At 56.0% G+C, this 15,676-nt stretch overlaps 1 protein-coding gene across 1 annotated transcript in view; it reads right to left on the bottom strand.

The window, feature by feature from the left end:
* GLI2 (GLI family zinc finger 2) overlaps nucleotides 1–15,676 on the bottom strand; it is a 255,617-nt gene that overhangs the window by 39,085 nt on the left and 200,856 nt on the right. The window contains exons 4-5 of the mRNA XM_017516078.2: nucleotides 6,473–6,675; nucleotides 2,576–2,761 (exon numbers count right to left, since the gene is read on the bottom strand). Coding sequence (XP_017371567.1) covers nucleotides 2,576–2,761; nucleotides 6,473–6,675 — 389 coding nt within the window. The remainder of the gene's footprint in view (nucleotides 1–2,575; nucleotides 2,762–6,472; nucleotides 6,676–15,676) is intronic.

The following is a 15,676-nucleotide window of genomic DNA, read 5'->3' on the forward strand; positions in this document are numbered from 1 at the left end:
CGCTGTACAACTTCTCCCCTCTGGCTCTGACCCAGCTGCTCTGAGCCCAAGTCCACCTGGCCTGGCTGGCCCTCCCTGGGGCCAGGGCTCATGAATGGTCAGGCGCATGTGCTGTTGGAAACTGTACCCCAGGGAAGGGGCAGATGGTGCTGGTAACAAACAGAGCAAGGCCTGGGGCAAGCTGCTAGATGCTGGGAGCCCATTTGCTCATCTTAAAGTAAGGAGCGTATCTCTAGCCTCAGAAAGTGCCTAAGGGAGTTATGGAAGAATGTGTACAAAAGCACAGAAGAGAGGCAGCTCTCATTCCAATTCACTGTCTCTCATGTGTGCGCGCATGTGCACACACACACACACACACAGCAAACACTCATGCTGCATATCACTGGATGACTCCTGGCCGCCTGGCTTAGCCTTTCCTGCTCTGTGGGGACATCTGCCTCATCTTACCCCACTCAGCCATGATTTCTCTGCCTCATCCACTTTCCTATTGGCCTTATTCCACCCTCAGGCCCTTGGAGGAAGGGTCCTGCTTGGAGGAAGCGGACATTTGGGTGTGGCTCTTTGCACACGATCCTTCCTGCACTGGGCTGCTGTTGTTTGGTTTCTAACATCGGCAAGGAGCATGCTTAGCACACGACTTTCTCTCAGCGCCTCTGACACCTCACTGTGGCTCGTGGGAGTATCATGTAGGGCTGCTGAGAGGAGAGCGGAACAGAGCACACGGATGTGTGTGTGCTCAGGGGGACATCAGTGTCCTGCAGAGATGACAGGTGTCGTTGAACACCTGCATGGTATGGTTAATCCTGGACTAAACACCATGGTGGGGAAGGCAAGAAGAACAGGACAGACACAGGGACCACATTCTGGTGGCATCCCTGAGGCATGCTATGGCCTGGCGAGGACCACACCCATGAGGGGTCAGCCTTGGAGGTCTGCCACCCTCTTCTTCCTGGGAAGCAGGAGATGCTCAAGATAGCTGAGGAGCCACGTGAGGCAGTTGCTGTAAGTATGAGGTAGGACAGGCAAAGAGTGAAGTAGGATCCCGAGGAGGGAGCTGTCCCAGTGACTGAGGGGACAGGGAAGGAGGAGGCTTCCAGAGAGACTTCCCGGAGGAGGAGAGATGTCAGCCAGGCCTTAGGGAAGTGAAGGGCTCCCCTGGAAGAAAGCCCTGGGCGAGGGTCAGGGTGAGCAAAGCGGGGGGGGCACCCTGAGTCTCATGGCCCCACCTGGCCCCACGTGACTTCCCGCCAGCCCACCCCCAACCTGTGCAGGCTCCATGGCCCTGTAGGCACCAGGGCTGCCCCTGCAGGACAGTCTCCCTGCAGGCTTCTGTCTCCTTGCCATGAGCTTTCAGGGAGTGAAAATGCCACCCCAGGGAAGGCTGGAGAAGGCTGGCTCTCCAGGAGGCACCTGCCTGTCCCCTGCTGTGGCTTCCAGCTCTGCTGGCTGCCCTGCCTTCCTGTGTGTCGCAGGCCAGGGCTCCAGGACCTGCAGGCGGAGTGGCACTGACTGGGGGATGGAGGGGCACTGAGCCTCCTACCCTCTCCACTCTTCCTTGAGAGGGACTCCATGCTGACCCCAGGGCTCATGGTCAGGGGGTCACAGGCGTCCCTTTGAAAGCAGCTGTGAGGATGGCATTTAGTAGGTGGGAAGGACTCGGTGTCTAGCAGGCACCAAAAGCTTCATCTACCCAGGATACCTGACTTCCCTCCTTCCCACCTACAGCTTCCCAGCTCAGTTACCAACTCCATCCTTCAAATGCTCAGGCCCGAGACTCCGCGGTCAAGTTCAACTCCCCTTTCTCTCAACTCCATATTCTAGCTGGGAGCACATCCTGTGGCTCTACCTTCACCATCTTCCTGAGACCTGGCCCCTTCTCCCCACCTCTACCAACTGGACCCCTGCCTCCATCTTGCCTCCAAATCAATTCTCACATCAGCACGGAGGGAGATTCTGTCTGTGAGTCAGTCAGATCTCTTTTCTCCTCTGCCCAGCCTCATCTCCAGTGAAAGCCAGCCTCTTCCAAGGTCTGCTGGCTGGCAAGACCCCGCCTGGACACTCTGGCCGCACCCCCATTCCCACCCCTCACCGCCCGCTCTGGCCTCCTGGCTGTTTCTTGAGCTCGGCAGGCCCACTGCTGCCTCAGGCCCTTTGCACCGCAGTTTCCTCTGCCTGGAGCACTCACCCCAAGATTTCAACTTTCCAGTGAGGCTTCCTCCGACTTCCCCATTCCAAACGGCACCCTGCTCACCTGGTGCCCACTTCCGGCCCCTGCTTTGTTTCCTGGTCCATTTGTAATTGGCTACTTTGACATGTAATTCCCAGAGCTGCCTAGCATCTGTAAGTTCCCGCTTCATTGGCTGTGGTGTCTGTGATGCTTACAAGGCTTCCTGGCCCGTGGTGACTCAGTAAGTGTTCAAAGACTCAGTGCCCGTGGACAGCAGCCCTGGAAGGCATCAGAGTACAACCCGACCTCTCCTTGAGGGCCATCATCCCCAAAAGAAACAGTAAGTGACCTCAGCCTCAAGGGAGGACCCACTGGCCCCATCCTCAGCCCCTCGGGGCTGGCACTCACCGTCCACTGGGTTGAGGTAGTCGTGGAGATGGGGTGCGCTGGCAGCACCCCCGCTCTGCATCAGCAGGTCCCCATAAGGTGCGGGGTGGCCCGCCACGAGGGTCATCTGGTGGTAATAGTCTGAGGGGGTGGTCCCTGGAGCAGGGAGGCCAAACAGACCCCTCTCCTTAAGGTGCTCCTGGGCCACTGTGGGCAGAGGGGAGAGAAAGAAGCCATCAGAACCTGGCACTGGCCACACCTTTTCCTGCCAAAAAAAGAGAAGAGAGAAACGCACACCTGGTGTGGGGGGTTCTTTCCTTGGCACTTCACCCCCACCACCCCACTGCCTGCACCGCGAAGGTCCCGGGCTTGGCTAGCATGAGCTGGGGTGTTGCTGCTGATGGAGACCAGATCCCGACCTCCACACTCCTCCACATCAGATTCATAGAACAGGAATCTGCCTCCATGCCTCCATGCCCCACAGAATCCCGGAGCCCCAGGCCAACAGGATCCATGGTCCAGCAGAGTCTTCAAAGTTAAAAGGAGGTGCAAACAGAGGCATCTCGGTGGCACGTGGCTGGGCCAAGTCAGTCTGTGCCTGAACATTCAGGGTGAGGTGGCTGCCGGGGCGCCAGGCCTAGCCAGATAAAGCTCCTGGCCTGCACATGTCCTTCTCCCTGCAGCACAGAGCCTCGGGGCTGCCTGCTTCAGCCTTGAGGTCGGCCCTGCCCAGGGCTTAGGCAAGACACAGAGCGGATGAAATTCAGAGCATCTGAGGGAGGCTGGCCCTCAGCAGGGTGGTGTCAGGAAACGAACGGGAGCTCGGAAGCCCAGCATCTGCATTGAGAGTCCACAAGTGTGCAAAGAGGGCAGTCTGAATCCAGGGAGCAAGCTCCTAACCACTGTGCGCCACAGCATCTGTTGCCAGCCTCGGCAAATTCCAAATGAGCTCTCATGCGCTTGGCAGAGGGAGGAGACCAAGCCATGGAAACTGCCATCCTCTGCCTCCTTCTCGCCAGCTCCTGCTGCATCTCCTGAGAGCCCAGGCCTCCAGCCAGGCTGATCGCCCACGGCCTCTGCCTCCCCTGTCCATACCTAAAGTGCCCTCCCCTACTCCTTCCTGCCTACCCACCTTCCCCCAAAGCCTTCCCAGGAGATCCCGTTTGTCCCAGTCACATATGGTCTGACAGACACTGCTTCGGATCGCTGATGAGCTTCCAAGACTCACACGGCAGGCTCTGGGGCTGGTACCAAGCAGGGCACACAGGACTTGAGTTCAGACCTCCTGCCAGCGGCTCTTGAACCTGATCTGCCATCCTTGGTCACTTAGCAGTTTGGCCCAGGGCTGGTGAGGCCTCAGGGTATCTGGTCTACTTCCTGCAGGAGTCAGGGCCATGCAAATTAGCCAGGTGTCTGCTGTGTCGTGGGGCTGTGGGTGGGTATGCTGGTGTTCCAGGAGCTACCTCAGTGTTTATCTGGAACTCATGCACAGCATGGTGCTCCATCAGTCGAAGGCCTCTCCTCCAGGGGCAGCTCCATCTCACCACCTCCAGCTCCTAATTTAAAAATTTTTTTTTTACAGACAGGATCTCACTCTGTTGCCCAGGCTGAAGCGCAGTGGTCACTGCAGGCTTGAACTCCTGGGCTCAAGCGATCCTCCCACCTGAACTCCCCAAATACGGGGATTACAGGCATGAGTCACTGTGCCCAGCCCACCTAGCTCTTCCTGGGCTACACTGCAGTGGGTGGAATTCAGCGTCCCTGGTTCCTGAGCATTTCTAGGAGGGTGCTCTGTTCCTTCCTTCCTCCCATGGACATCTCTCTGGGCCCTCTGGCCCCAGCCCTAGGAGAGCAGCCAGGTTCCTTCCGCCTCTTCCTTGGGAGCCCTGTCACTATGTGGATTAGTTTCCCGGGGATGCTGTAACAGATTAGCATAAACTTGGTGTTAACTGTTGTTAAAACAACAGAACTTTATTCTCTCATAGTTCTGGAGGCCAGAAATCTGAAATTAAGGTGCTGGCAGGGCTGCACTCCCTCCAGACGCTCGAGGGGAAGATGGCTCCTTGCCTCTTCCAGTTTCTGGTGGTTGCCAGCTTCCTGCTAATGGTCACAGCACTCCCATCTGTGCCTCTGCCTTCACATCGCCTTGTGCCTGTGACCCTGTATGTCCCTGGGTGGGCGTGAATGTGTCTGTCTTTTCTGTGTGTGCTTGTGGGGATACCTGTGATTGGATTTAGGGCCTATGCAGGTAATCTGGGATGATCTCTTCAGCTTAAGGGCACTAACTTAATGACATCTGCAAAGCTCGCTTTTCCAAATGAGGGAAAACCCAAAGGTCTGGGAGTTAGGAGGTGGACCTGTCTTTCGGGGGCCACCCCTCAACCTGTAGTTCAGGAGTAGCATGAAGGAACGCCAGCCTGGTCACTGTCCAAGGGGACGAAGGCTGGGGAGTTGACAGTGTTAGTTGAGCTGGGCAGAACCTGGAACCTGACCTGTGTCCTCTCTCTCTTGGCCAGCCTGTCATGGACTAGGCACGGTGCTCATGCCTGTAATCCCAGCACTAAGTCCTCAGGAGTGACGTGGATAGGGCTGGGCCCACTGTCCTCGAGACTTCAGCCGGGCAGCACAGGTCTCAGGGCACCTCAGCTTGCTTAAGGCCACTCAGGGGACACACGCAGAGTTCAGGGCTGAGTTCTGACCTTAAGAGGCCATTTTGGAATAGTGCCACATTCCGGCTAGCCATTTGACAGCACCCTGGCTACGGCCCTTTGCCTTGCTTGGTTTCTCTCTGGTGAGAATCAGGCAAAGTGCAAGCCTCCATGCCAGGAAGATGAGTCAATGCTTCAGGGAGACTTTCTGCACATTTGAAAAGCGGAAGCCTCTTTCATTGTGAAATTCCAGCTTGCACATTCTCAGAGCCAGGCTTCTGCTTCAACTCACGGTCACGCCCACCAGTTGGAAGAGGATACATTCCTCTGAGGGAGAATGACGGTAGTGGATAATGCTGGACCTCGTTTCCCAGAGCCTCTGCCCATGGGGCTCTCAAGTTCAAGTTGCAAATGTCCTCTAGCCTGAGGCGTCAAGTCTCAGCTTCGTGTATTCTGAGAAGATGAACTTGGTTACTTTCAAGGATGGGAACAACAAGTGGCTAGCAGAGTGCTGTCAGGGGCGGCACGGGGCCACGCCATGCTGAGAATGGAGATGCACTTCCCAGGGAGACGGCATGGGTGGGACTGGCCCCGAAATGTCCGGGTCACGAATATGTGTTTGCATGTGTCTGCCTGTCGGAGGGGCGGGTGAGGGTTAGAAGTCTAAAACTTTAGATCTGCTTTATGCATATAAAGACATATTTGTTCCATGTGACCCTGCCCTTTTCTGGCTGAAATTAGTCACACCAAGGGTGGCCATCTGATCTTTGAGTTGGGCCAATCAATTTCCTCTCTCGGACATCTGAACTGACAGACACAATGCCACAGCTTCATCCCTGGAGCCCAGGGCCTGGGCTGCCACTTGGTGGCCTCCTATGTTAACCTACAAGGGGCAGATCTAGCAGAGACGCAGAGAGCAGCCAGCCCACTCCTGCACGAGACACCCCAACACAATGTCCCCTTTCTTAACACCAGCTTCTGCAGATGTTGGTTAATTACAACCAGTGGTTCTAATCCAGGACCTATCTGGATAGACCCTTACTGTTATTATTATGGTAAATCATATATGGTTTGCATGCAAAAGGGTGCTTACCAAGGGCTCTTTAATGAGCATAAAACCCAAAACGCTGGTAGTGTGTGAAGGAATGCCAGCTCGGTCATTGTGGAAGGGGACCAAGGCTGGAGAGCTGACAGCATTAGTGGGAGAGAAGCTGCCTGCACCCTGCCCCAGTGCCCTAGCTGCCCTCCCCCATCCCCAGACCCTACTCACCGTCAGCGGGGCTGAGGCCCCTGGCTGCAGAGATCATGGAGAGCGTGGGGCTGCTGTGCACGGAACGGAGGTAGTGCTCCATGTGGGGGTTCACATATGGGTGGGGGGCGTTGAAGGGGGAGTCCCCAGGGCCAGCCGGGTGTGGGGAAAGCCGGATCAAGGAGATGTCAGAGATGACAGGGCTGCCGCTCAGGGTGGGGGGCCTGCAGAGATAATGGGCAGCCGTCTAAGAAGGAGGACACAGAGAGAACCCCACCAACACCCCAAAACTGACATGGATCAGTCCTTGTCTCTCCTGGAAAGAGTCTCCAGAACAACCTACACTTATTACTTGCTCCACCGACATCCCTTGGTCATCTGTGAATTAGAGTCTGAACTCTCAAGCATTAGCCAGTGAATGCAGACCGAAAGCTCCATGCTGGTACATGCGCACCCCCGCCAGTCCCACGCTGAGAATGGACCTTGCACCCGCAACTGGACTTGCTGGAGCACAGGCACAGCAGGCCACCAACACGTCCCAGCTGCACTGTGGCTTCCCCAGTGTCTATTCAGGGCTGGGCACAGGCCTGCATGCTAGAAACCTGTATGAAAAAGAATATAAAAATACTAATACTACAGGTAAAGCTCAAGGAGCTCATATTCCTAACAGGTATGTGAGAAAGAGAGGGAGCAAGAGATGTCATACAAGTGGAGAATTTCTGGCTTCAGAATTCCTGGATGGTTGGTTGCTGGTGTGACCAGCCTCAAGGTCAGGAGTCAATGTGAGTTTTGAAATCGGTGAGCCCTAACTAAAATCTTGGAATATCTCCTCACTCTCCTTCTGTAGAATTCCTCCTAAAGCTAACAGAGCAGCCCTTCTGAGATGCCCCAACAGCCAGGCATCCATTTGGTTTGGTGCCCCTGGCTTGGGCCGGGATGGCCAGGGCCCAACCCAATGTCCCCCAATCTGCCCACCGAGAGCCATGGAATCCACTCAGTGTGACCTCCGGCCCTTATGGCAGGCCTGCTGACCTGCAGCCTCTATGCAGCTGCAGGTGTATTTCGAGGTAGTCTACTCCAAAACTCACTTGTTAAAGATGAATCAGACTTTACAGTGAAGCAGCTGCAAAACCACAGCTAAGTCACCAGCAACCACATTTACCAAAATTTCATTTTTAATTCTTCAGCCCATAATTTGACATTGTGCAAAGTAAAGAGAGTGTCTTAGAATCAGACAGGCCAGGCGCGGTGGCTCACGCCTGTGATCCCAGCACTTTGGGAGGCTGAGGCAGGAGAATTGCTTGAACCCGGGATGAGGAGGTGGCAGTGAGCCATTGCACTCCAGTCTGGGCGACTGCGTGATAGAGCAAGAGTCTGTCTCAGAAAAAAAAAAAAAAAAAAAAAAAAAAAAAAAAGAATCAGACAAACCTGGGTTGGAATCCCAGCCGAATCATACTGTAACTTCTCCAAGCCTTAGTTTCCCCATTTGAGGAATGGGGATCATAATAGTGTCTGTTTCATAGTGTTGTGGTGAGGATTAAAGTCCCCAAAACTGTGCCAGAGACACAGCGGGCGGTCATGGGAGGAGAACTGCTATGAGAGGGTTAGAACCACACTTCGAGGGCTAACCCGGACGTGCCCGGGAGGCCCTCACAACCTTCACACTGGATTGATGCTGGACGTGAACGGCCACTGCTGGCATTGGTTATTTCAGACAGGAAATGATTTGTCTGCTGGCTGAGCAAACCAGAGATAATTACTGATCATACTCAATAGTGCATGAAAACTGGGCTTACGTTATAATACCAAAGAGGTAACATCCAGATGTCCTCACATCTGGGTTTCACAAACTTCTCCTGGGAGGCCGCCGCGCCGTGCCTGGAGAGAGTCTTCCGCTGCCTGGTTGCCTAGCTTCAGCAGACCTGACTGCCCTGGGCATGCAGATCCCACGAACCTGCTTCTGCCTTTTTGCCTATGCCAATCCTTGGCCTCAGATGCCTTCCTGCACCCTATACTGTGGTGGCCAACTCCTCATCCCTGTCAGCCAAGCAGGTGGCACCCTCCCTGAAGCCCCTTCTCCTGCCTCAAGATCCCTTCTCTCTGTTCCCCCAGGGTGCACTGTTCCGGGCTCAGGCTGACAGGTACATCTGCCGGGTTTCTGGGCTCTGCCTGGGAGCAGGGCATGTCCGAGGCACTTCTGCACGTGCAGCACCTGGCCTGGAACTGGCGCCATGCAAGTGCTCAGAGATACCTTCAGAATCAGTGACAGCCACAGTTCTGTGTGTCAGTCACTAAGCTCAAGGAATAAGCCAGAAGTCACAACCTCAAAACGTTCTCACTCAGAGGCTGCCTGTAGAGGTGGGTGCCTCTCTATGGGAACTGTACGAAGTGTGGGGGGCTTAACAGATAGCTTTTGCTACCTGTTAAGCAGGGGCTGCTATGCGTGCCCGGGAGAGGAGAAGCAGAACCAGACTGAATACACCCCTGGACAAGGGCAGGTCATGACTGCAGCCGGATGACACTCACATCCTGCCACAGGGTGGGCAGGTTGTGAAGAGAAGGCTCTGGGAGAATGTCACCTCTCTATGGCTCCTGGGGGCAGACCTAGGCTGAAGGATGCAAGTTCTGGAAGGCTGAGTGTGGCTCAGCAAAATGCAGGGTGTCTACAGGCTGGGGGAACAGCTGAGTGCCTCCTGTCCTGACTCCTCGGTCCTCCTGGACATTCCAGGCAGGGCAGGTTCCCAGAGCCTGCAGGATGCCATCCTGGTTTGAGGTCACAATAGCCTGTGATCAGATGCCGGTGGACTTAGGTGGCTTGCTCAGGTCCCAGGAATGCCAGCCTCCCTGGCACCAGGGTTGCCCGGTAGGGTGTGCCAACCACAGCTGGGCACCCCCTGCAACAGCCAGTGATCACGTGGGAATTTCAAGCTACATGGTAAGGCCACACGACAGGCCTGGTCTGTCCAAGGTGACCCAGATCCCACCGGCCAGGTGAGCCTCCCCTGAGAAGCCTGGAGTAAGGTGTTGTCATGGCCACATGCACACCCCTGTCTGGGGCTGCGATGGAGGCAGCTGGGCCTGGAGGCGGCAGGTGGGGCCTGTGTCACACATGGAGGAGCTGGGCTTTCGTCTCCACAGCGCAGTTGCCACCGTTTGGGGAAGGTAGACTCCACCTACCGCTTCCCACCGCAGGCATCACCAAGGGAATCAGGAGCCGAGGTGGAGCCCGGGGCAGCCTCTTCCTTTCTCAGGCCCTGGGCTCTGTAGGGACGTCCAGGGGTCTCTGCAGGGGTGGCTGGGCTATCTTCTCATGGCTGCCCCATGAAGTCAGCACTGGCTGTGTGCCCTGAAGGTGGGTACGGAAAAACTGCACCAACCACTGCACTTGACCACGAGCACACTGCGTCCAGACAGGAGAGTCATTCTCTATGCCATGTGGCCAGTGATAGGCAAGCAGGAGCCCCCTCCAGTGGGCCTCGCTCCTGGGCTGGGGCTCCCTCATCCAGGCGCCGTGTGCCCCATCACAGCACTTCTGTCCAGGACTCCCTGTTCCTATGGTGTGACCAGGCAGGAAGCTGGGAGAGGCCACTGTCCTATCCCAGAACAGATTCTATCAGGGACAGTGGAGAGATAGCCCAGCCCCCACAACAGGTCTCACTAAAGGGCACGGAGCAACCCTCGCTCTTCCCCTCTGCCAGGGAAGGCTGCGGTGCCGGGCCTAGAAGAGGGGGATCTGAGCCACAGAGCTGCCCCATGGGGACAGATGCAAATGCTCTAGGCATGCAGAGGGGTGGGGCAGGACACTGCGTTTGGCACTGCCTGCCCCTTTGAGGGGCACCAGCTCCCTAATCCTCCCTACGTAGCTGTGTGGCCTCAACCAGAATGCTGCTTCTCTCTGGTGCCTCACCAGGGTGGTATGAAAAGACCAGGGCTGGGCAGCTGGTAGGGGGTTTACATGAATTAACTCCCGTCCCTTCCCTCCTCAGCAACAAGCCAGCTTGGAATATAACAGGCCTGCTGACCTGGGAACCCAGGGCACACAATACCTGAGACAAAAGGCCCATTGGCCAAGGGAGCCATGAATGACTATCTAGACACTTCCTCCAGGAAGCCTCCCGAGATGTCTCTTTTGCACAGGACCAGTGAGATCACAGCATCTCCCCAGGGCAGGGCTGACTGTGTGCCAGCCATCTGCAGGGCACATGCATGTATTTCCCTTTTGAATTCAAATAAAACATCCACAACACAGGCACTTTATGCCGACCTTGCAGATGAGAACAACCCCAGATATACTAGGTCCCTCGGCCAAGGGTGCTAGGACAGCAGGTGGTAGAACCACAGCCAACTCAGGTGGGGCTGGCTGGAGCTCCTGCCTGCGCCCTGCACAGAGAAGTGGGTGTTCTTGATGACACTGGTTGGTGGTGAGCAGGGCTCAGGGTGTGGGTGGGATCAGGGAGGGGCAGCATCTGAGGCCAGGAAAGCTTTCTCCCCACCGTTTCAGCTCCTCTGTCTCCAGTCCGCACCTCACCCCTATCTGGTCATCACACACAATCCTGTCCCACTCTGTGGAGGGAACTGGAGCCCCCTGCCCCACTGGGTTGGATGACCGCTAAGGACCCAGGGGCACGTGTGTTCCTGGAGATGGTCATCTGACAGACCAAGCAAAACCAGAGGAACGGCCAGAACTGGCAGGACTGCCAGCATCGCACAGGCAGGCGGGGCCTGCGGGAGCTTCCCAGCAGCCTGAATCACAGCAGCATGCCGAACCACAAGCGGGTCTTTCAGGGCCCAGAGCCCCTCTTTCTTGCACACTTGTCCACATCCCAGGCCCCAGCCATGGGTCCCATCATGCTGGGTGATGCCAGCGCTGGTGAACAGATGACCGAGCCATGGAGACCTGACCAGGAAAGGCGATTTCTGGTGAAGTCTGAGCCACCACTTCAGGCCGACCCCAGCAGCAACCTCCACCTCCCTTTCTTCTTCCACTTCCACACTGCTGTACTGCACGGCCCCAGCCTTGGTGTGAGCCGTGGCCATTCCGGCTTTGAATTCTGACAGCTGGACAGAGACTCAGAGACGGCCTTCAGGATGGGAGGCGGAGCCGCTGCATGAGCTCAATGTAAAGACGGCCACAGTCTCCTACGTCACAGATACGCATGTGCACACCTCACACTCTCGTGGTCAAGCAACCAGCGACAGAGCCAGCCCTTCTGCAGGCCACCCAGCTCAGACACTGCTCCTATACATTGTCTTCTCCCTCAGTCCAGCTCTGAGCTCGTCGGAGCCTGATCCGACCAGTTGTTCCTTCTTACTTGTTCACACTCCCAACAGGGCTGTGCCTGGGGACCTGTAGGGAGCTCAGAGCCCAGGGGGAAGAGGCAGACCCATGAATCAGGTCATTTCAGGGCAGCATGATAAGGGCTCCAGCAGAGGAGTGATTTTCTAATTCTGTCTGGAAGTGTGCGGGAAGGCTTCTCAGAGAAGGTGACTTTAGGGCTGTGTCTTGAGGAATGAATAGGAGTCACGACGTAGTATGTTACCAACAAAGGAACCAGGGTGTGCAAAGGAAGGCTGGAGCATGAAGCTGTGTGTGTGTGTCTGTGTGTGTGTGTGTGTGTGTGTGTGTGTGTGTGTGTGAGAGAGAGAGAGAAGGTTATGCCTGACGGGGGTCAGGGCACAGCCCACAGAGTGCTTTGGACTGGGTCTATATTGAAACCACTTCCTTTGTGCTGCTCTGGGCAGGGGACACGTGATCTGAGCCCAGCTGATCAACATATTCCATATCAGAGATGGGCATGTGCCCTACATAGCAGCTTTGGCGGGAGTCTTTGGTTCTCTCTGTCTGCAGGGGTTGCTGGGCTGGTAGGGTGCAAGCATGGCGCTGCTGGAGGCCCTGCAGGGAGAGCCCAACGGGGAAGACGATAGAGAACTTCAGAGCTGTGGCTGACAAAGTCGTCAGCATTTGCAGAACACCTACTATGCGCAGTACATCCAGCAGGCCGGCAAGGCAAATTTCATGATCTCCATTTTAAAGACCAGGGAGCTGAGGGTCAAGGAAGTCAGTGACTTGCCCACAGCTGCGGAGCTGGAGTAGAAGACCAGCCTCTCTGCCTCTGTGAAGTCAGATCATGCACACTGACATCTCTAAGGGTCCACCCAGATGCAGGCTTGTGCTGGCTCCACCCTCACTGGCTCAGTTCCCGAGAAGTTATATCCCCTGGCAGATGTAACTTCAGCTTGTCCCCAGGCTGGCTCTGGGGCAGTACAGGCTGAGGGGGCCACCCCCACTGGTGGACAGAGCCTGGACTCTGACGTCACAGATCTGGGTCTGAATCATGGCTTGGGTGCTGTTGTGACCTTGGCGCTACATGCCCTGAGTCTCAGGATCCCTTGCCTGCAGGTGGGGCAGCTGTGAGATAGGATGAGCCAAGCATGGAAAGCGTGCAGTGTAGCACCAGGCACTTAGTAGGTGCTCAACTAGTGCCCACCCCTCTCATCTAGCAGATGAGCAAATGGAAGCAGCTCAGAGGGTGGGGTAGACCCAGCCCACACCTTTCAGCATCAAATCTTAGGACCCTTCCCCATCTGCTGCCATGAGATTTTTGGTGGGAGGCAAGAGGAGAGGCCAAGTCAATGAGCACCCTGCAACAGCCATGCACAACTCAGCACCCAGCTGGCTGGGCCTAAGCTAGCATGCCAGACCCTCGGAGTGGGTGCTGTCCCTGGGAGCGAGAATGGCAGGGTGTGTACCTGGAGGGCGTGTAGCTTCTGCCTGAGAAATGAGTAAGGCTTTGAGGGTAGGGGAGGAGAAGGGAGGGCGTCTGGCCTGAGCACCGCCTGAAACAAGGTGCAGGGGCAGGAACCGGCGTGTTCCTTAAGGAGTGAGAGAAAGGGAAGGAAGTGCAGGGATTGGGGCCCCCACGCCCCAGTCACCGGGCCTGCTTGGGGAAGCTGAACAATGCAAGGCTGAGGGCTTGCTGACTCATCCAGACTCAGCACCAGCCATCAGGGCGGGCTGTCCCACTCGGGGCCAGGGCCAGCAGAGGAGCCCACCCTTGACATGCCAGAGGTGGCTTTGCTCTGAGATCTGTGCCAGCCAGTGGGGCCAGACGGGCAGGAACAGGCCCTTTGTGCCCCACTTAACAGACAGCACTGCTGAGTCCCAAAGCACCAGTGGCATGGCCACGGTGAGGCCAGTGGCAGCAGCAGATGGAAACACAGGGACCCAGGTGCCCCCAGATTGGTCTAAGGGCTGTTGCTGATGAAGAAAAAGAGAGGCCCAGTCACTTGGAGGTATGAGCCTAGAAACCTTATCACTGGCCTCTTTCTCAGGGTGACTTACAACCTCAGTGGCAGCAGGGGAGGGGCCACAATCCCATGTGGCTAGGGCCTGCCTCTCCCCTCTGTACACCACTCTCTGGTCCTTGGCACAGGCCATGCTTGCCTCTCATAGCTTTGCCCTGTGAAGTCTGCGACTCCAGTCTTGCCCTTCCCCTCTGCATCCCTTTCCCCAGTTAACCCCTGTTCTCCTCCCAGAGGTTCCAGCTCCGGGACCCCTCACCCAAGGTGCCCCCCTAGCCCCAGGTCAAGGGCAAGGTCAGGCTCCTTGTGTGGTGCTTCTGTGTTAGATGGCTCCTTCCCCTGACTCTGAACATGTCCATCTCAGCTGATGACCAGATGTCATCAGCTGCGAGCTTACATGAGCCCTGTCTCCTGTTCATGCTCAAATACGTGTCTGCTGAATGAATGAATGAATGAATGACAGGGAGCATGTCCATGGAAGAGCACAGACACTGCAGCACAAGACCGGAGTCCCAGCTCAGCTCAGCTTACTCCTGGTTGTGTGGCTGGGAGCACATATGTGCCCTCTCTGAACAGTTATAATACTAATCTTACAAATCTGTTGTGAGGACCAGAGGAAAGGCATGTGGTGGAGGGCTCGTGAGATCTCCCAGAGCTATGTCCACGTTCTACCCCTGGAACCTGTGAACAAGAACTTACTGGGAAAAGGGACTTGGCAGATATGAGTAAGGCAAGGATTTGGAGATGAGGACATTATGGGTCACCCAGGTGGGCCCTACATCCCATCACGGAGTCCTTTTAAGACAGCAGAGTAAGATCTGAGACACAGGAGATGAGACGGCCACGCGACAGAAAGGCAGAGACTACAGGGATGGGGCCATCGGCCAAGGAATGCTGGCAGTACCAGAAGACGGGAGAGGCAAGGACAGTCTCCCCCCAGGGACCTCTAAGGGCACACAGCCCTGGTGACACCTGGATCTTGGTCCAGTGATGCTGATTTTGGATTTCTGATCTCCAAAGCTGTGAGAGAACACATTTGCATTGTTTGAAGCCACTGAGTTTGTGGTATCCTGTTCTAGCAGCCCCAGGAAACGAACTCATCATGGAAAGCGTGTTGAATTGGCCTGGAGTCGGCCCTAGGGAGGCGGCAGACATCATCATTATTGCCACCGTTCTTCTGAGACTAAGGTCTTAGCAGGGCTCCCATATTATTGGTCAGAATAACCCAGGTTCCAGTAGCTGCTCCCTTTGAGGCAGGCTGGCAGGGAAGGGGAACTCTCATGCTGGGGTGCCCATGGTAGAGGAAGGTGTCTGAGCCCGGAGTTCCTACCCCCGTGTGCACAGGGCTTTGGAGCAGGCTTTCCCACCCGCCGCCTGGATTTCACGGTCACTGACTCCCCATAGCCAGAATCCACCCAGCACACAGCCCCAACACGCCATTTCCTCCTGCCCCAGGAACGGCTGGCTTGCGTGCGTACACCAGCCCTGCCTTTGGGCCAATATGCCTACCACCCACCAGGATCACAGGGCCATGGGTGGGGTCCACAGAGCTCCAGAGTGGGGAAGCTAGGACCTTTTTGTCATTGCCAAGCTGCTCAGGGCCAGGTGCCCACTTTCTCACAAATGACGGGCAGGTATCCTCTAGGCCCACTGATCTGCTGGAAAGGAAGCTGGAGTCCCCACAGCTCCGCCTTGCATCTCTTCCTCCCCAATCTGGGACTTTTTTTTTTTTTTTTTTTGAGATGGATTCTTGCTCTGTTGCCCAGACTGGAGTGCGATGGTGCGATCTCGGCTCACTGTAACCTCCGCTTCCTCGACTCAAGCAATTCTCCTGCCTCAGCCTCCTGAGTAGCTGGGATTACACGTGCACACCATTATGCCTGGCTAATTTTTTGTACTTTTAGTAGAGATGGGTTTCACCAT

The sequence above is a fragment of the Cebus imitator genome, unplaced genomic scaffold (genome assembly GCF_001604975.1).
Source record: "Cebus imitator isolate Cc_AM_T3 unplaced genomic scaffold, Cebus_imitator-1.0 Scaffold572, whole genome shotgun sequence".
Classification (NCBI taxonomy): domain Eukaryota; kingdom Metazoa; phylum Chordata; class Mammalia; order Primates; family Cebidae; genus Cebus; species Cebus imitator.